This window comes from Haemorhous mexicanus, chromosome 6, assembly GCF_027477595.1.
Source record: "Haemorhous mexicanus isolate bHaeMex1 chromosome 6, bHaeMex1.pri, whole genome shotgun sequence".
In the NCBI taxonomy this organism is placed as follows: domain Eukaryota; kingdom Metazoa; phylum Chordata; class Aves; order Passeriformes; family Fringillidae; genus Haemorhous; species Haemorhous mexicanus.
The window spans coordinates 29,177,585-29,201,668 of NC_082346.1; the positions used below are offsets into that span (position 1 = coordinate 29,177,585).

The window sequence follows — 24,084 nt, forward strand, 5'->3', positions numbered from 1 at the left end:
CCTTAAGTTCATGCCATAGTTAAGGTAGTTTAGATACACTCTTCAGCACACACCTACAGCAGACAAAATACTGGCAATATATTGGTTCTGGGTAAGTCTGAGAACAGGAGTCTCAAAGACACAGTAATACAGTTACATTTACTCTGATACTTCACACTTCACTCTGAAATTTTCTTTAATAACAGTCTGAAACCTAGCATTTGGTAGCATCTTTGGTCTGCTTTACAGTCAAGTGCTCTTACTAAAGAGAAGTTAGGTTCCAGGCTGTCTTTTTGATTCTCTGGAGCATATAACACTTATACACTAAATCTACTAAATATTTCTGTGACTTTAACATATGTTTTAACCCAACTGCATTCTATCTAAACAATGACTGAACATGATTTAGAATAATAACTGAATATGATTTAGAGCTGGGAAATCATGATCATCCTTGGTTTCTACAGGTGTAACGGAAAGTGCCTTTGTTTGAACTAGAATAATCTCCTTTCTCTCTCTGATAAAAACAAAGAAACAAACAAATAAGCACATCTGAAAGCAGGCACCATGCCTTGGTCTTTCCCACAATACGTTTGTTTTCCTAGCAAATAATGAGTAACAGCTTCAAAACTAGACAGCTCTCCTAGATAAAGAACATTTTAGTACCATATCTGTTTTCATGTTAAAAACACTGTTCAATTCAGAAACAGGCAATATCTGTTCAAGCATGAAATACTGTGATTGTGAGTAAGGCAGACAGGAACCAATTTTCAGAAACCACTTTTGAAAATAAAGCAGTATTCTCTTCTAAAGACCAGCCAATGAACCTCTGAATCAGTACAAAGGTATCACGTCTTATGGAGACAAAACCACCAAGTGAATTAAATAGATACTGCCATTCACACTCATCATTTGTCAACACTAGAACATTAAAATCTTCTTTTGCACATTTAGTATCTAGCTTCTACACATGCAAGATGCAGGAAAATTGCTTTGATTTCACTCAGTGAGCAAGAACGAAGATCATGTCCGAAGAAAACGAATATGAGCAAACTACAGAGTCACAAATTATCAGCAAGCTATTAATCATAAAGACCTGATAAAGTGACACAAGGCCCAAAAGTCTGTCTGCTTTTTTCAGTATATAAAATATGTTATCTCTACCGTAAATTATTTTCTTAGATCATTCTGGCTAATCAGCATCAGTACAACTGCCTTATTCATTATATCTTATGTGCACTACAAGAATACGAAGCTGTTCAAAGATGGTCTTCACAACGCAGATTTGAAAGTACCTTACAGATCCCCAGTTTTATTTTGTTTCTGTTTGCATCCATTTCTTCCCAAACATCTTTTTCCTGAGGACGCTGATGTCCAGGGGATCCAGGTATTTTTTCTGGTGATACACCAACAGGAATAACATTCTCTCCATCACTGAGCTGTTCATCAGGGAATACTTCATCTGTATTTTCCCGCAGCAAATCTCCTGGGATAGGAGTGGCATTGGCAATTCTACAAAAGTAGTTTAAAAATAAAATCAGAGAAGTAAAAATTATTATATTCTCATGTGTTTACAGAAATTATTTTCTATTCTAAAAGAAAGAAACAAACAAAAAATTACAAAGACAATCACATCTCTGCAGAAGAATAAACCTTGGACATTATTTAATATAAAACCCACTACTTCCTGGCTTTCACAATTTATTTAATTTAGGTACATAACAAAACATGTAAATAAAAAAACTCTATCACACAAAAGATGGTTTTTTGAATGTTTTTGAAGCCACTTCTGAGAAAATTTGCTAGAGTTCATGTCCAGACTCAATTTCTCTCCTGATTCTTCTCTATGTATACTTCTATTCAAAAAAATTAATGGCACCCATAAACACTTCTTATGTTCATCCATAAACACCTCTTATATCTTTAGTCCCCTGAGATGAGTATGGGTATTATTGAACATCACATCTTATCCAATTTACTTTATTACAGAATGTCTCATACAACATAGTAAATATTATTTCAAACACAACCAAAATCTACTTCCAAATTTCTTATAAAGATCCAGTCATTTTTCAAACTTATAAAGGAAATTGCAGCTAGAATTTTATTTCAAGATTACAGAAAACAATGGGCTTATTTCCAGGCAGTTAAATTTCCAGGCACTTAAACTCAGGACACATTATTTAGTTTCACAAAATACAATTTAGCAAAGGATGGATGAACAAATTTACATGCAATTTCCTGGAGTACTATTTTTATTGCTGTAATTTTAGGCCTGCACTGCTGATCTTTCAGGATAGTATAAATTGGAACCCTAAAAAGGGAAATACTTCAAATGCTCCCAAACCTCCCTTCCTGTATGCATTCAAGCTCCTGCAGAAAAAACCTAAATTATGGAGATAATTTCCCTTTGGTAGGAAGCCCCTCTGTGGCTGCCACTGAAGAGACCACACCGTGCATACCCAATTGCAGCCGGCGTAAGACGAGTGTGCAACTGAGGGGTGGTTGAAGTTGTTGTTGTCGTCAGAGAGCCATCAGTTCCACTCTTCTCCCAGTCAAAAGGGTCGCTTTCAATAACCCCAAACGTTTTCATGCTGTTGTCAAACACAGACATGAGAAGCTGAAAATAAAGAAAAAAGTTAATAAGCTTGACTTTTCTCTAAGAGACCAAGTAATTAAGAAATATCCTCCTGTAATACTGAAAACATTAAAGAAAGAGTTTTTTATATTAAACACTTCTATTTTTTTCAATATTTTGAGGCCAAAATATACAAAATTTCATTTTATTAAAACAGAAAAAAAATCCACCCACATCTGTGTTTTTATAAGGCATAAGGCAAAGATACACCATAGACTTTAACAAAAAGACAGAAATACACACAGAGAAGTATAACTATATGGCTGCAGAATACCATAATTGGCTCTCCAGCAGAGGAAGAGAAAATAATACATTAGGTAGCACCATGAAACCTAAGAAATGAATGAGATGTAGGAAAGGATACTGATCTGCTAATTCATACCTTTCTGTATTAAGAACCATATATCATTTACTTCATGTAATGCTGACATTTATACTATATAAATGTCTAAGTGTTCAATCCCCATTTTATGCTATGAAAAAGCCTTTAGTAAATTTGTGTCCATGACAGAGAAAAAGATGGCATCACTTTCCTCTCTCTATGAAATAGACTTTGTCTCATTCTAGTAGCTGATGGGAAGGGCTGTGTCCATATAATTCTCTTACTCTGTAACATTTCTAAGGGTTTTTTCCCCCTAGAAGCTAAAAATCTGGGGTTTTTTCCAATCCAGGATGCTGAAATTTTTTCCACACTCTCCTTTGGCATACCCTTTGGCAACTTGAAATAGATGGAAAGTTTGGATAATTTCTCTCATATAGAGGGGTCTCACCCATGTAATTTTTATTCCCAAGAACCTTCTGTGTGCCATCTGTCCCAGTCATTTCTGTTAATCCTACTGAAGAGCACAAAGCCATAGTTCAATCTGTCCCTTATGTACTGTGCTTAATTCTTCTCCTCTAAACATTAAGCAGTGTCTCTGAAGTAATTTTTAAAGTCATTCTCTTTTAAATCTTTTCAACAATTTCTGCTATAAGCCAAATGCAAACTCAAATGCTTATTGATACCAGGAGGCTGAGGCAACGTATGCACAAATACCTGAAAAAAAACCCATCTGATATTGCCAACTCAAACATGGTTTCTTGGCCTAGGTGATGAACGTATTAGACTACAAACTCTTCGAAGCAGGGATATACATACATTCTTGTCCAGTGCCCACCCATAAATACAAAGAATATAGTAGGTAGGAATAACACCACTGCAAATACAGGTTAAGAGAGACCAGAGTTTAACAGAGCATTCTCACTGCTCTAGATAAAACCACCTTGCTCTGGTCTAAAGCACATGAGCAAGACTGTGTTGGAAGGCTCAGGCTGTAGCTACACAACTGCAAATGTTCCACAAATAGCCACAGGATTGTAAATTACTGGGCTTTGTCTATCATGGAAAAACTCTGTCCTGGTATCATGGTAATTGTTGAGTCCATGTGCTGTGTTAGATACAAAAAGGATTTGCAAAAATATGAATGTCTATATGCTTTATCATTCAGATTCTGTAATGCAAAATTTATTTACCAGTCTATAATCAAGATTTTTCTATGCAACATCAAAATTTCTGCAATAATACTTTTTGCCATAGGAAAAAAAAAATCTGATACATCTTTATAACCAGGCACACAAAACAATGAAAACTTTTTCCTCACTTAATTGTAAACTACAGGCTAAATTTCATGGAAATTTGTAATGGAGAAGAGGGAAAAAAAATTGAAGTATTTATTTTTCAGGAATACTGAACATTTTCTGTGTTTGTAATAAGTTTTTTTGTAACACTCAAATTTTTTCACAAAAATTGATTTGTTCTGCAAATGTGCAGAATCATATACCAGTATCTTTAGAGAAATTCACTTATAACAGGAAATCAGTTATTTCTTGAGGTTTTCAGCTCTTATTTCAATTCTTATACATCTTGATTTCTTTGTTCTACCAAGCAGAGGAGTTGCTCTTGTTAAAGTTACAATTCCAGAATTAGCCAGATTTATTTATTCAGTTGAACCAATTACACTTGAACACCAACTGAAACTCATTCCTTCTGAGTTCACTGATTTAGGGAGTTGAACAAAGGCTCAGAGGCAGACAGGTCCTGCAAGTGGGAAGCAGGAATGCGTGTTTCTGGGAGCCACAGGGACAGCTTGTCAGGGTGTGCAGTTTGATCCATACAACTTCTCACAGTGTGCGAGGCTGAAAAAACTGTCAAGTCTCTCCCTCCCTGTTTTTCCTGAGCACTCCTCTCCTGCTTTGCACAAACTGGGAAAAAGTTCTACATTTATTTATTGTTTAATCATAGGTCAACACTGAGTGAGTTAAGACACATTCTACAGCATATCCTCTCAGCACATACCACCTTACCACTGAGCAGAGGCTGCCCATTTCAGCAGGCAATACTCTCTTAAACAAAGAAAAATGACTAGTCTTCTGTGATCTCTGTACACAATACTTCAATTTTGAAAACACACCATGAGTGTATGTTGTGCTCTAGCTGTCGTTGCTGAATTCTAGACTTCGTAAAACTGCCAGAACGACAATCTCTGAGAGAACAATCTGATCAATTAACTTATGGAGCACGTACTAGACGCTGTGATAGCAGGATAGCTCACAAGCCTAACAGAATACTGACTGAAAAACAGGTGTCAATTGTTTTTAGAAACTTAACTTACACGAAGGGAAGTCTTACACTTCCCAAATGAAAAAAGATAACATGTTTGAACCACAGTGTTTCTGCGGCACTAAATGGTCATTAAATTAACTTTGTAGGGGCACAAACCATAATAATGATCAAAATTGCACAATGAAATCAAAGTAAATTGAAGATGAAACAGCATAAAATTCTCTTCTTTATAAAACAGAAAGACAAAATAGTACAAGTGTTTACCTGGTAATCAGGCTTTGTGAAGTAATCCAAATTAGAAATGTGATCCAGAAAGACGTTGAATTCTTGCGGAAGATGTTTCAACATAAGTCTGTGTTCGTACCTTTCTTTAATGGAGCCCACTTGCTCCTAGGAGTAAGTAACACAACAAACATTGGCACATCTTCCTTCTCTGTTACAACATATTCACATTCTCTCTTACAGCCATTCAATACACTACTAGCCAGAGAGACAGGTCACTACATTACACTGAATGGTATTGAGAAAGGCCACTCTACACCAGATAGCACGATAGGAGATTCTGGTTTTGGCCTCAGTACACTTGTAAAAATAATGTACAAACTTCAAACTCAATACGAAAAGCCATTTAGTTTTCTACTGTGTTTGTGCTGTTTGTGTTTGAATGTTTATGTTTTTGTGTTTGAAGAGCTGTCACTAAAAGCTCCAACCCTTTCTAATAGAATGTTTTAAAGATTTAAATCTCTTGTTGCATCATGTCAAGTTCAGTCAGTTTTTGGTGTACATTTAGTCATGTAGGATGCATAAATCAAAACCAAAAAGGAGATGCTACATATACACCACACTGTTATCTACCAATACATAAACCACATCAGAGAGTAACCTGCTTTCAGTATGATTTCAAAAGAAGTTACAAGAAGTATTAACAGGCTGATTAGATATTGTTTCTTTGCATACTTCCCCTATGACATATGACTAAAGGCACTACTGCATATTGCCCAATCCACTTTTGCTCACCAGCAAATAAGAAATACCTATTTCACAAATAATCAAAACAGATTAGACATTTTAAGAGTGTGACAGCTGAAATAAAGTACTCAAGTGATAACAGGAATAATGAAGTAAGTGGCAAATATACACTTACTTCTGCCCTTTACAATAATTTTAATCTAGAAGTACAACCTCCTTTCTTCCTAGAACACAGTAAAATTTGATTGCTTTTTATACCATGACTAGTCACAAGAACTAACACTAGAAAACACTGGAAAATGTAATGTTAAAATTAATTAATGATTCTAAGAGGAATCTTTATCACAGCATTTCCCTGGAATCCAGAAGTAAACCTCCCTTATGCTCTGGTTTCACCTCTAGCTTTACCTTGTCTTTTATTTTTCTCCAAGGCAGCTGCCCAACCACAAATTCCACCAACATGTAGAAGAGAGACCAGAGGTCATCATGTCGACCCATTTCCTGTAAAAGGAAATATTATTCTAAAGCATATTACAAATACCTAAACAAATGAGAAGATAAGTCCTTTACTGCTCAGAACTTAAATTATCATATAAAATTTAATATAACCTACGCTGCAAAATAAGTTAATTAAATCCAGTGGCTATTTTAAGGAGAAAGATATAAGTAAATTTCCACAGAAGACAGAGAGAAATACAATAAAAGTTGAAGCGTGTTAAAATAACATTGCAAATCTCTGTTTATTCAGATTTCTTTAGAGTATGATGTTAAGATAACATACTGGGCATTATGTACCTCATAAAACTCAGTAGCTTCACTTTTTTAACTTGTTAACTTGCAATACAAATGAACACCAAAGGTAAGTATTAGAATCACTTTACATTTGTATTAGATAAGTATTAGAATCAACATTACATTTGTACAATTAACTTTTTTATCCTCAACTACTGCAAATTACATTATTCTTTCACGAAATTTATAGTTGTTAATAATAAAAGCACAGATAAGAATACAAAAGAGGAAATGAATAGTAACTGTAATAGTAACTAGTAACGGAATACTGACTGCTTCCAGCTGCATGAGATGGTTTTGGTTCAGACTGTGATACTCACTCTGTTTCTATGCGCGTTGATTGATGCGTATCGTACCGTTCCTCGAAAACCAGCAACAGCTCTTGGCTGTCAGAGAACAGGAAAGAGACTCATTGTCAGAAATAAACCCTCTGACTACTGAACTTGGCATCTGCAAAGTGAGTACAGAGCCACAACACATCTTGTTTGAGATTTTAATTCCGTTTACTGTGCTGCTACAAGTTCTCAGTGGAAATTCAAGTGGGCACAACTGGCTGACCAGTAAATAGCAAAGGCTGCACTGGAGACACCATTTTAAAATGTTTCTTTCTCTTCCAGCATTTCTTTCACTTCCTTCCATTTCTGAAAACCAGCATTTCTTCCCTGATATTCTAAATATCTTGTGATCATAAGTCAATTGAAGTTTTATAATCAGAGCATGTATTTTCTCATCCTTCTTTTATTCAAATAAAAATATTACAGAAGGAATTACACAATTGATGACAGTCATAATTAGTAGATATTTCATTTTTTTTAATCAAACTGTGATATTATTACATTGCCTAAGAGAGATATCCAATCCATGCTACCCTCTTAATTAATCATTATATATAGACAAAACTGCCAGGACTATTAAATTCACTTTCTTTTATGCAGTCTTATCTTCCCAATAAATAGTTCTTTTTGTTTCCTCTAACAATGAACATAAGAAGCTTGAATTATCTACATCACCTCTGACTTGTACTTAGAGAGGTATTGGTGATTTGTCTGCCCCCCAAGACTCATGACAATTCTTAAGATTTTTTTTTTAATTTGCACAATACATTAAAAACTCTGGTTTGATATACACACAAAGATAACCACAATACATAATTGATACCTTATTAAGATAAAACACTTCCACCTTTCTCTACCAACATTTTTTCCTTCTCCACCAACAGATGCTATACAGAGGTATCATTTAAATATATCAGGGGCTGCTATTACTGTCAATAAATCTAATTGTTGAATCCAGCAAGATTATGCAGCAACATCTTTAAAAAAGGATTCAACAGTCCATATAATCAATATCTGCTAGAGTAGTACAATGAGAGCTGAACCAGTGTTAGTTAAGGCAGAGAATATTTTCTAGGATGTTCTTAACATGAAGAGGAACTCAGATGATATTCCACAGATCTTAGATTTTGCACATCATCATACAGTTTAAATGGTGCTCAGAACACATTTCATGTTCAGGCAGGACAGATTCAACTGTCTGTCTGCCTTATCTTTAATTTTATGTCATATCCCACACTGAACATTACCCTGAAATGAAACATTGCACTGTAGTTGCAGAAATTTCACAGTACCATGCAATTAGAAAAAGAATAGCTCAACATGCTTTAGAGCTGCTAAATTTTAGGAGAAACTATTTTTTTTAAAAAAAGTACTTAAATCTCCTTAGTAGTTCTGCAGATTGGTAAATCATCCAACTAAGAGTAATATAGCATCACTGCCAAGACAATGAAAATACAGATAAATTTCAAAAAATATGTAGTTTAATAAATAGCATTTTCTCAGGAGGGCACTGAGAGCTTAACTTTAAAATAGTTGCAAATACAAATTCCATAGATCTCAAGAGCATATAGTTTCAGAAGATGAAACCAAATGCTTGCTGTCTTTTGCCTCTGGCATGAATGTTAAAAAGGAAGGACTACATTCAGTTTTACTTAGTTAAATATTTCTGTTCTTCTGAGAATAATGGAAAATATCAAACCTAGGATGAAACGCCACTTTCATTTCTAGCATCACAACTTCAATTTCTACTTGATAACTAAGACAGAAATGCTTCAGTTGCTGGACAAAGCAAGAGAAAAAGACTAAGAAATTTCATATGATAAATAAATTATCCCACTCAGTTTACAAAAACTAAAAATCTGACCTATTCCACTTCTGTCCTGGGGAAGAAATGTCCATATGAGGAAATTCATTGTGTACCAATTCAAATGTTTTTGAATGTTAAGATCACAGCCATCCTTATCTGCCCTAACAAATGATTTCAATTATCTGAGAATCACCTGGATGGGAAAGGAGAAAAAAAAAAAAAAAAAAAAAAGAAGAATGAATACTGTTTGTCTCTATGAGCTTATCATGAGGTAAATTCTGAATTTTTTATTCCAGCAAGGACATCTAAAGCCTTTCACTGTCTCTTGCCTTAAAGTGTAGTTCCTATAATTGGAAGTAAAAGCATATGTCACTCTGTTATATTTCAAACTGCAATAAAATACCTTTAGTAATGCAGCTGGTCACTATTCAATAGCAGTATTATAATGCCACACAACAACAATAAAATAATTCTGCCATGTCACTCTTGACATGAGTGATGTTCTGCAGGTCAAATCAAGTTTGCCCAATTCAGAACAGAATTTACAGACTTCTGAGCATTTGCATAACTTCTGAAACTATTTCAGAAATTTTCACGCATCTCATAACATCTCATGCAGCCAAAGAAAAATACAAAATCATTCAAAATTAGGTTAAAAAAATATTTTGAAGATACATGCAGATGAATTAAGCCGATCCAGAGATTATGATGAATTTTTCTACTTATAAAGGTACTTTTTAAATGTAACATCAGTTTTCTTTGGAGATGTTGCTGCCCTGGAAACACTTGGCAATGTCTCAGATAATCTACAGGCAGGAAATTAGCAGTTCCTAGCAAAGTGAACTATTTCTACTAAGCACACAGCTTTCAGACTCCTGGGAGACACTATGCTTACAAACCTATGAATGTTGCTTTTTTGGAGTGGCTGTGGAGGAGGCAAATCACTCTCCTTAGCTCAGTTCAGTGTCTCTAGATAAATGCTCTGGGTTTCTTCCTCAAAGCAACATTGGAAAGGTTACACAGAGCAAAAAAGTTAACTTATTACTGCAGTCACAGAAACTAGAAAATCAACATGAAAAAAAAATCAATACTTGTTCTTTACATTATATCTGAGACACAGCATAACTCTCCCAATCAGTCAGGCCATGACTGAGTATGCCCAAGTGTCTAGGTTTTGCACTGAGAAGCCAGCAGTGCTGCCTCTAGAGTAGGGTTCAAAAGCCATAGGGGATGGGTAGAGAAGCAGCCGTCTATGTTACCCCATCTTCCTTTGCTAAAGGTAGAATTCTCCTTTTTTATCTTTTCCCTCAAAAAAGATAATTTCTTAGTTCAAATTCCACCAGAAATCTATTTCCATGATTGGAACTACACACAGTTTCAATTCTTTGAAACCTTTTTTCATAGCTTCAACAATTCATATTCTAATCCTCCCCTTTTTGAACATATAGACTTTACAGTCTAATGTAATGCCTAGCACATGTTAACATCAGTTTAAAACAAGTGAAAATTTCAGGGATCACTTGAGTAAGGAAAGATCAAGCAGTTGAAATACAATTGCCATTACAATATATTATACTTCTCAATTGATTTTCACTGCATATAAGCTCTTCAAACCCACACTTTCAGCTCTATCTTAAAATCCACATCAGACACTAATAACTGAGTACATGCACTTAGAACTTTTCATCAACCTATCTCCTGCTAGTTGTTGGTATGACACATTTCTTGGCCTCAGATATACCTAAACAAATGTTGTGACTTCCAAAAACTGACTGCAGCTGTCTGATCCTATGCTACCTAGTTCCAGCAGAAGCTGAGTATCAAGGTAAGTTAACAACTAACAATACAATTAAATTTCAGTATCGTGAGTTGTAATAGACACGTGACAAATGAAAATTTGTCTCCTACTTCATGTGCTATAAAGAGCAACACCATCTCTAAGACAGCAGTATTTGATACACAAAACACCTCCTGAGCTACTCAGTTTTCAGTCTGGAGTACTCAGCCAACATGATGCATGAGCTAAAGACTATAGTCATTCCAAAGCTGATTTATGTGCAAAAAGTCTGGTGGGCTGAACAGGGTAACAACCTACTAATGTCTGTCACAAACCTAAACTTACTGCAGTGAAAAATCACACAGGGTATGTCTGCCATGTATATGTTTGCTCTGCTCCCTGCAATCTTTCTTCTTTTTCTTACTCCAGGAGCTGAAGCAGAGATTACTGTAAGAAGACTCTCTATATAAACCAGCTATGCACTGGCAAATAATTTCCCCATGGAGCACAATATTGTTTTATTTATCTCTGTAAGTAAAAATTTTACAGTTGTTCTGCCCTTAGCAGACTGGAGAATGGAGACCTTATTTTTTTTATGCTTTGTAGTTATTTTTTATGTTTTGTACATATCAAATTTATTATTTTTTATAATGATAATATAATATATTAAATAGTTGCATAAATCCAGAAATAGGCTGTTTCAGTAGTAGGCTTATTTCAACTATGGATGGAAAGCAAAACATCTCAAGGAAGCTAATGTACATACATGTACCTTCTTTCCAATGTTCCTCCCTATCCCACAGAGGCAGGATGGGTGTGGGGGAAATGAGCAAGAGGCTCTGTGGTACTTGGTTGCCAGCTGAGATTAAAGCACAACAATAAAATAACACATTTTCCTTCTTTTAAATGATTCCAAGTATTTTTTCATAACTCGGCAGAGAATTTAGTCCATAGCTCAGAAAGAACTGGAAACCAGAGTTTCTGGTTTGATTTTCATTTACTTCTATTTTCACCAGAAAACAAATTTTAATGGACCAAACCATCTGTCTTTCCACCACAATAGCTTTTAACTTCAAACAAACAGGACAGCTCCCGAAGACTTTCAGGTCTTGCAAGTTTAATGAAAATTGGTGATTAAAGACAGAACCCAAATTAGTACACTGACACAGAGACAGATAGTTAAAACTCAATTAAAATGGCTCACATCCATCTTAAGAGACACCAATCAGCTGGTCAACCAGCATTAGTTTTAGATGGCATGTAAATACAAGCCTAGTCACAAAAGTGTAACTAGGTACTGATCAGAAAGGTAAACTGTAGCATGAAGCTGAAAATACTAAGAAATTTGGAGGGCATAAGGGAAGCAGTACACAAAACAATAGAAAAACTTTAAGTTTCACCATTCATAGAATAATTTCATCATTCATAGAATAATTTCTTTCAAAACTCAAAGGTCAAGTATCACTAGAAAAATTATTTCTTTCCTTTTCTTTTTTTTTATATGGCTGTTACAGCCCATTCCCCTGAGCATCTATTACCTCTACAGAAAATAAAGGAACTGCTGAATCAGAATATAGAACAGCTATAAGCACCTTTCAGAATGTCAAATTTAAATTTCTAAGTAAAATTGTTTAATGATTGTTTGGATATGATACCAGTGTTCTGCACACAACAGAAAAGGAGAAAAAAACCCGCAAAACAATATACCCTAACAAAGTATTCTACTATCATAATTTTTCATATCTCAGCTATTAATCAAGCTGTTTCTTCAGGCAGGATATCATGTATTTGGTTTTATTTTTCACCCCAAAACCCAAAACTCTAGGTCATAAAGAATCTTCCTCTCAAATATAACCATACATAATTTTCTTAATTTTTTGGTTTAATTACTTAATTCCAAGATTATTCCACTGAGGTGTTACAAAACAATGCAAAACAATGTCACACGACATGAAATTCATACATCCATTCTACTTTTGTCAGCAAGTCAATTGATAACGCTCTTCTTTTCATCTTTTGCACTAATTCACCACCTGCATTTTTCACCTTGTACTACTGCACACAAGACGCCAGCTTAAAAAACCTTTGAAACTCAAAAGTCTAACAGTTATTTTAATCTCTTCATTGAAAATAAAGTCTCCACCAACCTCACGGAACTGACTCTTATCTCTTCCCTATAAAAGCACTACTAGTTCAGAAATGGAACCTCAGAAGACTGTCATAAATCTTTCAACTCATGCATACCACTTATAAATCAACATTATGTAAATAAATACAAAGATGTACACGTTAATTTTTTAAATTTTTTTTTTATGATTCTTTTTCATTCTATGCCTTTCTGCTGATTTATAGAGAGTTCAGTACAAATGTACTTCGTATTTTTAATGCTTTACAATCCCAGCTGTTGCATCTTCACATGAAGTGCTGAAGAGAAGCAGAGAGGCTGTTAAGAAGGTCTCAAAACACATGGTTAAGATACCTGTCCTATGTCTAGAGAAAGTTGGTAACAATGAAAAATTTGACATAATTTTGCTTTGTTAGGAAGAAATTCTTTTCTCAGAGGGTGGTGAAGCACCGGAACTGGTTGTCCAGAGAGGCTGTAGATGCCCCACTGGAAGTGTTCAACCCCAGGTTGGATATGCCTTGAGCAACCTGGTCTAGGCAAGGGAATGGGAGCTGGGTGAGTTTTAAGGTCCCTTTCAACCCAAACCATTGAACAATTCCATGTGTTCAGTGCTTCTTCTCATTACTTTATGCCTTTGTTAGACAAGCAATGAAGAAACTAATAAAAAAATTATTTTAGGATTGCCCAGCTACAGACATTTCATCCTGGGAACTTCTAATGCCAAATTTCAGCACACTCAGGTCTTTGCTTTGTAAGCATTGGTGCAGAGGCATTCAATACATCATGAATAGCTTAGATGCAATTGCTGAGGAGGAAAACTAACTTTTTGTCACTATCTTGTTCCAAACAATTATGTTGCAAGCTAATGGTGTACTCACTTTAAGAGACAACTTATAAAAAGTCGCCTAGGAAGTATATCAATGTATAAAAGCCTCAGTGAACCATTACACAGAAACTTATTAAAACATGTTTTTCAAAAAGCTCTGAGGAAAATGAAAAATATTTCAAGAGAAAAAATAAATACTCTGTCCCTTGTTTAGGGGTACACATGTAATCCTCAGCTAATCATATCCCTCTGTAATGTACTGTTCAGCACTGAGAGAGGCCATTACTGAGAAGAGATAACATAAGGTAAATGCCAGAGACAAAATGCTTCTCAACAGGATGAAAGAGCACCTGAACAGTGCATTTAACAAAATGACATGCACCATTACCCTGCAGCAGAGGACTTTCAACAGTTTTAGTCAGGTATGGAAGAGAAGCCTGTTTAGAACAGTGGACATATTTGAGCCAATTATTTATTATATTCATGATACAGTGCCCTAAGATATCAAACAGCTCCCTGGAACTTTCCTGTACTATTTAATTATTTTCCATGAAATCTGCTGCCATTTAATTCTGTACTCATAAACATATCCTAGTTGTCCTTGGACTTTGCTTTAACCTCTGTCACTCAAAACAGAGGTGTGTCAAGGAACTCCTGAAGAAACAGTATCTTAGTGCTCTTTAACTAAAACCAAAACCAGACCGATTTCACAATTTTCTGCAGATGACTGAGGTGCTGCCAATCATTTAAATTTAATGTGTGGGTCTCATTTTATTCCAATTTTTACTTGGCATGCCATGTTCGCTAACTATTCTTGAATAACTTCCAGTATACAGATTCTTATTTATAATAAATTCACACAGTCAAGGGATTATTCAGTAGTTACCAGCACAAATTCTAAATCATGAAGAGCACTGGGGTGAACAAAAAAACCTGCCCCAGTTTTAGTCAACACTATCTGTGGACCACTTCTGAGTTTTATTTCTTATTTCTGTTTGCTATAACAGCATTTACTTGAAAAGGAGATTGAGAACTTTAAGCTATCCATAGGTCCAAATGGTCTTCAAAGAAGACAAAAGACTTGCAGTGACCATTTTGTTTACAACAGTGCAGCTTCACCTTTGCTCCTTTCGTTCTCAAAACTATCCCACTCCTTTTCCCTCATCATAAAAAGCATTTAATGGATATAGCTTCACTATTTCAGCATCATAAAAACAATGTTCTCTTCCAAATACAGAAATTAACAATCTGCAATTCTTCTGCCAAGATGACAGGAGGTAGGGCAGAATAACATGGAAGTATTCTCTAGACTTCCTCAGCAATCTAGACAATCCAGAATCTTAAAAAAGAAGCATCCATGAAATTCAAATGCAGAACCATTCCTAAATTTTCATAAGTAAAAAGCCAAATTAAAATTCCAGTATATAAGAAATTTATACCTTCTGTCCCTGTATGTAACTGAAGTACAATAGACTTCAAAAGCTTTCAAAATGGATATAACATTCTGATTTTTTTATCTACCAATACATTTTTGTGAAGTATTCTGTGCAAGATTGTTTTGGGTTATTTGTTTGTTTAGTTGTTTCTTGGGGGTGGTGGTGGTGTTCCATCATTTTATTGGTTCCTTGTTTTGGTTTTGTGTTTGTTTTTTCAAAGTATTCAGCTTCTTATACTACATATCTAGGACACCACCTGTACCTTTAAGTGAAACTTGAAGATAAAACCTCATTTGCTGAAAAATCCTCAGAACCTGAGGGCACTGATGAAAGGCAAGCAGCACTTAGCTGATTTGTACTGAAACACCTGATATGGAATAACATGTGCATTGTTTGATGTGAACAGATTTGTAACTGCTTCCCTAGACAATAAAAAATCTAGACATTTGCATTCACAACTGCTTTCACAGCATTTTTCTAAGGGTCAGACTGTACAGCAGCTGGTGTATCTCCTGCTTTAGCAGAAGTCAAAGACAATTTTTTTACTGACAGGTCACCAGTAAAGAGCATGTGTAGTGCCTCAGAAAATTTTGGTGGATACTCTGTTGCCTTTGGATTTGAATATTTCTGTTAATGTTCAGAGTAAGTAAGTACTGTAAAATACTTTAAACGATGTAATTTTGATTTTTTACTAGTTTTCAAATAAATATAGGAAAATTTAGACACTTGAAATCAAGGTCATGCTAAAATATCCTATGACAATGAGAACTCTGATGAAGCTCTTGATTTTATTTAAATAACCACTGAAGAATGACCTAAAATGTAGTCACTGGGAAGAGCAGGAGGTAGGTAGGGAGATGGGGGGATGCAGTCATAGGGTAGCTCTCCCCTCTACCTAAAAAGTCTTATTTATCACAAATACAACAATTCCACAAACAAAATATTCTCCTCTGAATACATTTCAACCCACTAGTCACGATACTCTAAATAAAGGAATCCCATATTCCAAACTAAATACCAAACTGGGCAAAAAGGAATTTTCTCCTTCAATTATCTTTGCTGAGTCCAAATCATTAGATTCAGGGGACTGGCTGTTAATCTGAACAATTCTTTAGGCTGCCAGTCAGTAAGACCTGTATACTGAGTAGAAACCACTGATGTTTTAGATGAAAAGGTTTTATCCAAATGCCACCTCCTTATGGATAGGGTTTTAATTCTGTTACTCCCTAGCTTTTTCACCTCAGCTTACATACATGTTATACTATCTTCTTTGTAAAACAGATAAAATTCACTTATTTATAATTTGCAATCCACATAAATAATAGACCACAAAACTCAGGCGTGTGATAATACACGATGGTTGAATTTATAGATTTTTAAAGAACTATGACCTAAAAATCTTTTTTAAAGGTTGATATTTTTAACAGCAAAGACTGATGGCTTATTCTTTTATTTTATTTTGGTTTTTTTGTATTAAATTTAATAGTACCTCAGAAAACAGTTGTGGTTAAGGTTCCCTTTAAAACAGGAGTGATGACAACTGCCTAAGAGCTGGCTGCAGTACTGATGATGTTAAGAATGCAAATGTCCTTCGCATTTTGTCCCTCAAGGTTTTCTATTTCTGTACCACAGCTGACACCCTCACTTTCCATTTTCAGCATGTAAACAGAGACATGGAAATTGATGGCTGCATGAAGTTAGGTTTACATGCAAAAAGAATCATTTATTCTTTGCCTCCATTAAAAAAACAAAAATAAGCTAGTACTTACTTCAGCTATCTCTAAGACAATAGCAAACAAAATATTAGGTACTACACCCTCAAAAAGCAATAAACAGCAGACTATGAATCTCATAAATATACTTAATTTGCATTCTGTTAAATGTATTTGCTTGATGATTAGAGTATCCCTACAATTAAATTCTAATTACCCTGCTTTGCAGTAATCAATTCTTATCTACACCATTAATTCATTTATTGGCTTCCTCTCTCCAACAATTTATTTGCTTGCCTGTGCTTCATCCTTCCTTCTTTTAACAGCCTACATCATCCCCAGCAGTTTTTGTTCCTCCCACACTCAATTTTCTCTCTTCTGATCCTTTCCATTCCCAGAGAAGGCTCCTCCTACCAACTAGTAGTTCCTTATCAACCTCCATTCTATAATTTAATTCTACATGTACCCCAAATACCTGCATCCTAGTATTGTCCCCACCACGCAGAATTTAGTATCAGAAGCTGTTACCTTTTATTCATCTTTCACAAACATACAAAATGCAATAAATGTTTGTTTCTGATTTTTAAGTTTTAGCCAGGTAATAGCATCAGATCACTCAATTAACTGCAACTCTTCACTACTCTCTTCAGCATGTTTATACATTTTACAAATATCTTATTAGTGAATACAACAGACATATCCTTCTCTCCTTGAAGTCAGCTCGCAAGCATAGTCATTCAGACAGCTGGAAGACAGGGCAACTTGGGTAAAATGAATCAATGTCAAAATTAGCAGTTAAAAGTGTTTTATTTTACAGTAGTAATTCCGAGAGAGAAGTAACTGTAGCATGAAAAAGTGTGCAAAGCCTTGATTTTGCTTTATGCTTTACATTTTTCTTTCAGTTTTGAAGATTCACTAGACCACTATAGTAAAATGATACTACAAGAAGAAAACTGCAACTATGACAAATTAATTTTAAGGCTAATATCTGGAACAAGTGGGAAACTGTTTCTGCTAAGTGAATAACGTAAGAGAATGTAAAACTCTGGATCCTTCAGATGAGCAATAAAGGCATTTCCTTTTGACAGTATGCTCAGACACTGGGGCAGACTAATAAAGCTTGAACATATTTTCATTACATAAAGTTGTCCCTCAAACTACTCCTTCCTGTAATTTCCCGAAATGACTTTTTACCCCTCTTTATTAAGAGGGACAATATTTTCCTGTAAGGAAAAGGTTAAATTTGAAATTACAGTCCTGATAATGATTACACAATACCAAAAAGAACTAGTCCTTTTCTAACAGTTGTATTACATTTATAACCAATTTTATCCCTTTTCACCAGCTTTACAACAGATTACCACCAACACAGTGGTTGTGTAAAAATAAGCTTAGAGCACTGAATTCCCTTTGTAGGGAAGAGGATGAAAGAGAAAAAGACATCTACAATATCCTGGAGATGTATTATTTCACTTTTTTTCTGAAAAAGAGTTCCAATACTACTGGATGAGGGAATTCTGCAGTTCTAGAGAGAGGCTATAAAAGGCTATTTCAGCTGCAGTGTGTGAAAAGATTCTGTTAAAAAGCAAAAAAATGCAATGACAGAAGTACCAGGGAAATCAGGAAGAAAAAAGAAGAAAATTGATACTAGGTTTTACAAACACAAAATATGCTTCTATGTTTACAACAATTTATATCCACTTTTAAAAGCTCATTGAACTGCTTTACTCTTAAACTCCATGCCATTCTTGGTATTGAAAGTTTGGGCCAGACGGAATGGATGACCCAAACAACACATCATTGTTTAGGCTCTCAAGGTAATCTGTGAAGAAAACCTAACTGATGATTCCCAAGAATTATCTGTTTCCCCTCTGAATTGTGTCAGTTATGTAAAAATCATGCATCCTGCAGCAGTAGTTCACATGAAGACTGCTGCTGCTTACTGACTTCAAAAGCTGAAACTTTTCATGAAGAAGGGACTCTGATGGATAGAAAAATGTGTGAATAAAGGCAGCATTAATACTTAGAGAAGCAATTACTTAGATTCTGTCTTATTCTTGGTGGATAAATTACAATATATGTCCTTGACTTTTTTTTTCCTTTCAAAATCAGTTTTAATGTCATCTGGCTGCTGCAAGCCAAAGGTGATTGTAGATAACCTAATCCAAGGGTGCAAAATTATGCTAATGCAAATCCCATGGAGAACAAAAAGTGAAATGGGCTCACAATGCTGGCCCTTCAGTACTTTATAAAGATAGTCCATATGTGATGCTCCAAAATGCAATGAAAAACACAGTAAGCACTATGAGTGTTGAAAATCTTTTTTTCTTTAAATATTGCTTTCTGAAAAGCTTTTTATATTAAATCTGCATTTTTCAAAACAGTATTTAGACAGAAGCAGGTACAGCTGAATGGACTCCCTGGCAGAATGGTTTTAATGTTGTTAAATCACCACGGAGTCTGACATTAAGATGGGTAGTACAAAGACGACTGAGATCTCTGAAAACAACACTGAGATATTCTAGGAAATGACAGGCAACTCTGGGGGATCCTTCAGTACAGAAAAATGGCCTGGAATTAGTTTGGATCATCTTCAAGAATGGATTTCTTGTTCTAAGTTCTCTGCCTTGACCATTCTTTCAGTTAAGAAGTCTAAGGAGAATCCATACCTCTTCCGGAAGAGAATAGACTAACAAGGAATCCTCCCTCCAAATCTGTCTATAACAAACAACTAACAACAGCCTGTTGTGGTTTAACCCCAGCTAGCAACCAAGCCCCACCCAGCCACGCCCCCCACTCCCCAACAGCAAGATGGGGGTAAAAGCCAGGAAATTCCTGGTTTGAGATAAAGACAATTAAACAGGGAAAGCAAAACTAGGGTTATAAAAAGCTAATAGTCAACAAGCCAACCTTAACTATGGAACATGTTTTCATGAAGATAATATTATGCTTTTGGAGAACATGCATTGTTCTGCATTACATGCAGTATCGGCAGAAGAAAGTTAATGAAGCTTAGAAGCACAGCCTTAAGGAGAAGCACATAGCACATTTAGTGAAAATATGAATAAATATTCTTGGTAAGCAAGGCCAACAGTTTGGCTGCTTGCTAGCCAAAAACCATTTCTAACTAACCATTTGCATACAAACAAAACCACTGTTTTTTTCCCTACCATCACTGCACTCTAAAAATATTGATTATAGTGTCAAAAACTTCTAAACAATTTCAATTGAAGAATTACTTCAGTTACATTGTAGGGCACTACAATGAAAAACAAAAGGTGAGAGGTAGTTTTTGCAAAAGAAATAATATAAAAAATATTGAATTTTCTGCTATAATTTATTTTTTCTGGAAGTGTTACCTTTGGTGTGTATATAGAGGGAATCTTGGGAATTATTTTCTCTTTGAAATTAGAGGTCAGTTCAAAAAACATTATAAGCAGCCAAACATACAGAACATGACAAGAACGCTGAGAAATTTAAAAAATAAATAAAACTACTTAAAATGTTTATCTCACCTTTCCAACAGCAGCGGGCACTCTGTTGGTCTCCCCTGCTCTTTGCTTTCATTGCAGTGTCCAGCATTACAGCTGAAGGAATAGAGTACAGCAGAACCCCACTAATTTACCTTACTAACTCACATAACCTCACAATCTGCACACAAAAATCTGCCACTTTCCAACTTCTTAGGCAAAATAAGAGTGAAAATCCTGAAATCAAGATTGCTTCTACCACTCTATTTGCATCATATTTATAAATATGCTACACAATACTGACTACTACATTATTTGGTGTTCCCACCAAAATGTAAACTAAACTAACTTAATAAAGAAAATGTTTCTTTTAAACATTACCATGTACAATGGCAATGGCTTGCCTATTTTCAGACTTTGGAATTAACAAAACTAACTGCCCACCTGTGTATTAGGGAGGCTCTACTTGCCTAAGAATGTAATTTCTTCATTGATATGCTTTTACCTACAATCTTCTTCAGATTGCATTGCATTGGAAATACAACAACTACACTTATTTATGTCCCCTTATATCATATAGTGTTGTATCATAGTTTTAGTCATTCAGACTTTCTCTTCCAGATTATATGTATTCAGTTTAGTGTCTGATTTTACATTTTCTCCTCAGTTTTTTGTTGTTGTTGGGTTTTGGGGTTTTTTTAAATGCAATATAAAACAGCAAGTGAAATTCAGCTCTGGTATATTTTTCTGATATTTAATGAAGACCTATTTATCACTTGATTTTCCAAACCAAATGACAGATTATCCCAAAATATCTTAGATGTACACCTGTGTCTCAAGCCAAAAACCAGAAACTTGACTCATTCCCTACTGCCAATCTTCAAATATAATTAATAAATCATATGGCATTCCTGATTGGGGATGGTGTTTGTCAAGCTTACAACAGTTACCAGTTCAATGCAACTCTCACACCTCTCCAGAAGAAAAGACAGCACACTACCACATTCAAGAATTTGGGTTTCAACTGTAAAAAAAATCTTACTGGTCTGACATCCCCACATGAGTTGGTAAATTGCCGTGCTAAGCCGAAATCCAGCATAAAACACTTCCTACAGGTGCTTGGAAAACGTCCCATTGCAAAGTTTGACTAGGAAGAAAAAGAAATAGAGACAGATAATAGATGAATACACACAAGTGTCAATATGTTCACATATTAATGCAATAACACAACCAGAAAATTCATATCCTATTTCTTTATCTTTCCTTCCACATTTTCACTTCTACTGAACTCCCAATAAATTTGAAGAAAATGTTAAGAGAAACAGGCATCCAACTTAGCTCATCTGAACAGTGGCCTATATTTTCCAAAGAGATTGTAATCTTAATTTATCATGCAAAATATATTAATTTTTAGCAAGAATCGTCCAATCATGTCACCTACTCACAGTATTTCAGCATTTCCTTACTGGTCACAAGGAAAACAAACAACCAAGGATTTAAAGATTTGAGTTCAGCACAAAGCACAGTTAGCTCCAGATATTTTTTTCTCACCAATTTCACTAGACATTCACTGCCTGTATGCTCTTTTCCTATTAAATGAAGGCTTAAGTAGGGATGGGTCAGGGAGAATACAAGTTTTATAAAAAGTTGCCAGGAAGAAGCAATGCAAATGAAATTTTCTTAATGTGCAGAAACTTGTTGGAAGTTTTATGTAAGCATCCTTCAGCTGACAGGAAACTTAGCAATATATGTCAGATATAACAAACCATATTTGCATCTGTTGAAAACACAAAGATTTGCTTATTTTTTCCTCATTTACAAATTCTGACAGTTCAGAGTTCTAATGATATTTGTCATACAGAGCAATATCAAAAATAGGTAACTGAATTTCAGGAATAAATCCAAAGAAAAATAGAAAATAGTAAGAACAAAAGCATGAAATAATCAGGAAGGCACTCTCCTCATAGTAACCTATTAACAATAGATCTAATAAGAATTTCACAATAAAAAATAGTTTTCTCATACAGTCTGTCTTTCATTTTCTTGTTTGTTGAAAATATATTAAATACATGAAAACTGCTATTGAAGGACTTAAAAATATACTCTACAGTTAGTATCTATTCTTTTAGATTAATTATATGACAATATTAATTGCCATGAGTCAAGCACTTTATGTCATATCTCATGGCAAATACTCTTGGTTACACGATGCTAAAGATAGGGGTTGGAAGTTTTAACTACAGCGAATTGCAAGGAGGCTTAAACTGGAGACAAAGACTGAAAAATACCAAAGTTACTCTTCTTGCAATCCAACATTAATTAATAGGAAGAAAATCTGCAGTATCTGATGATTAAGCATTCAATTTTCCATCCCTTCTCATTTTTGCATTTTAGCATCTAGTATAGAAGCTATTCTTACTTATGCAGCCATCTAATGACCACATCTTACTGCCTGTTCTGATTTAATGGGCAGACTTACTGGTTTTATGTCCCTGTGCAGGAATCCCACAGAATGAATACTTTCAATAGATTCCAAAATCTGCTTCCCAAGCCGCAGAGTGGTACTAATGGTGAATGTCCCTCGAGATTGGCTACGACGCAGGTCTGCCAAGTTCCGACCCTGATAAAATTAAAAGGACATTTTCATTAAAAAATACTAGTACCAAGATTCACAGACGCTGTAAAGGCTTCCTACTTCTTCTTTAGTTGTTCATGATTAACCATGAAATACTCTCAATACCTATTTTCACATTCAAAGGTAACACATCTCACCTAAATGTAATGACTGTATGTCCACAAGTATCTCCAACACTAAAAATTTAGAATTTGTTTTGAAAATACAAACTTAGAACCCTTCTATTCCTAAAAACATGGAACAAACTAATCCCTATTAGAAGACCAGTACAAACACTATTACTTAAAATTGTATTTTTGTCACACTTAAAAAAGGCCACTGAGAAAATGCTCATGAAGACTTCTTCACACTCATTTCTTTAAGGAAAAGTAGGTAATTTAATTACACATTACATCAAACAGATGAAAAATATATTATGTAGGAAATGCAACCACATGACATCATAGAACTGTTGTTCTTCTAAAATAACAGATGAACAACAGTAGGAACTAGAACACTTTGTTCAGTATTCATATTCACCAGGATGACAAAGGACATTAACCCCATAACTCTAAGCGCTAAGCACCTATTTTATTCCTTTTAAATGAACAAGTCTTTTAGTAAAATGAAGTGTTTTCTTTTACTTGCATAGGATAATTTTTCATTTTCATAAAAAAGCCAACAAAATACAGAGAAGAATATAATATATTTTAGACTATCTTCAAGTGAAGACTTAAAAGGAATGTAAAATATCTCAGAAGACATTACAGTTCACTCTTCCAAAGTCAGTTCTTTCTCACCATGCAAGTTTTCTCCTTTTTGAGAGAATTATGGAAAGGATATAAAAGGAAAAAGACATAAGGATATGCTCAATTTACGTTCACTTACTATAATGCATTTGTGATGTTTGGGGTTTTTTTTTCTTTTCTTGTTTAGCATCCTCTAAAATCTCACTGGTATTTTCATATACACTTGGCTAATAAACCTAAACAGACAAGCAAA

At 34.8% G+C, this 24,084-nt stretch overlaps 1 protein-coding gene across 4 annotated transcripts in view; it reads right to left on the bottom strand.

Moving 5' to 3' along the window:
• TTBK2 (tau tubulin kinase 2) overlaps window positions 1-24,084 on the bottom strand; it is an 82,042-nt gene that overhangs the window by 25,780 nt on the left and 32,178 nt on the right. For 3 of the 4 annotated variants that reach the window (XM_059849555.1, XM_059849556.1, XM_059849557.1), the window contains 7 exons: window positions 22,948-23,088; window positions 21,511-21,615; window positions 7,301-7,366; window positions 6,597-6,689; window positions 5,484-5,609; window positions 2,442-2,599; window positions 1,275-1,491 (listed from right to left, as the gene is read on the bottom strand). In XM_059849555.1, coding sequence (XP_059705538.1) covers window positions 1,275-1,491; window positions 2,442-2,599; window positions 5,484-5,609; window positions 6,597-6,689; window positions 7,301-7,366; window positions 21,511-21,615; window positions 22,948-23,088 — 906 coding nt within the window. Of the gene's footprint in view, window positions 1-1,274; window positions 1,492-2,441; window positions 2,600-5,483; window positions 5,610-6,596; window positions 6,690-7,300; window positions 7,367-9,179; window positions 9,216-21,510; window positions 21,616-22,947; window positions 23,089-24,084 lie in introns of those variants that run through there. The other variant, XM_059849558.1, reaches the window with a different exon arrangement.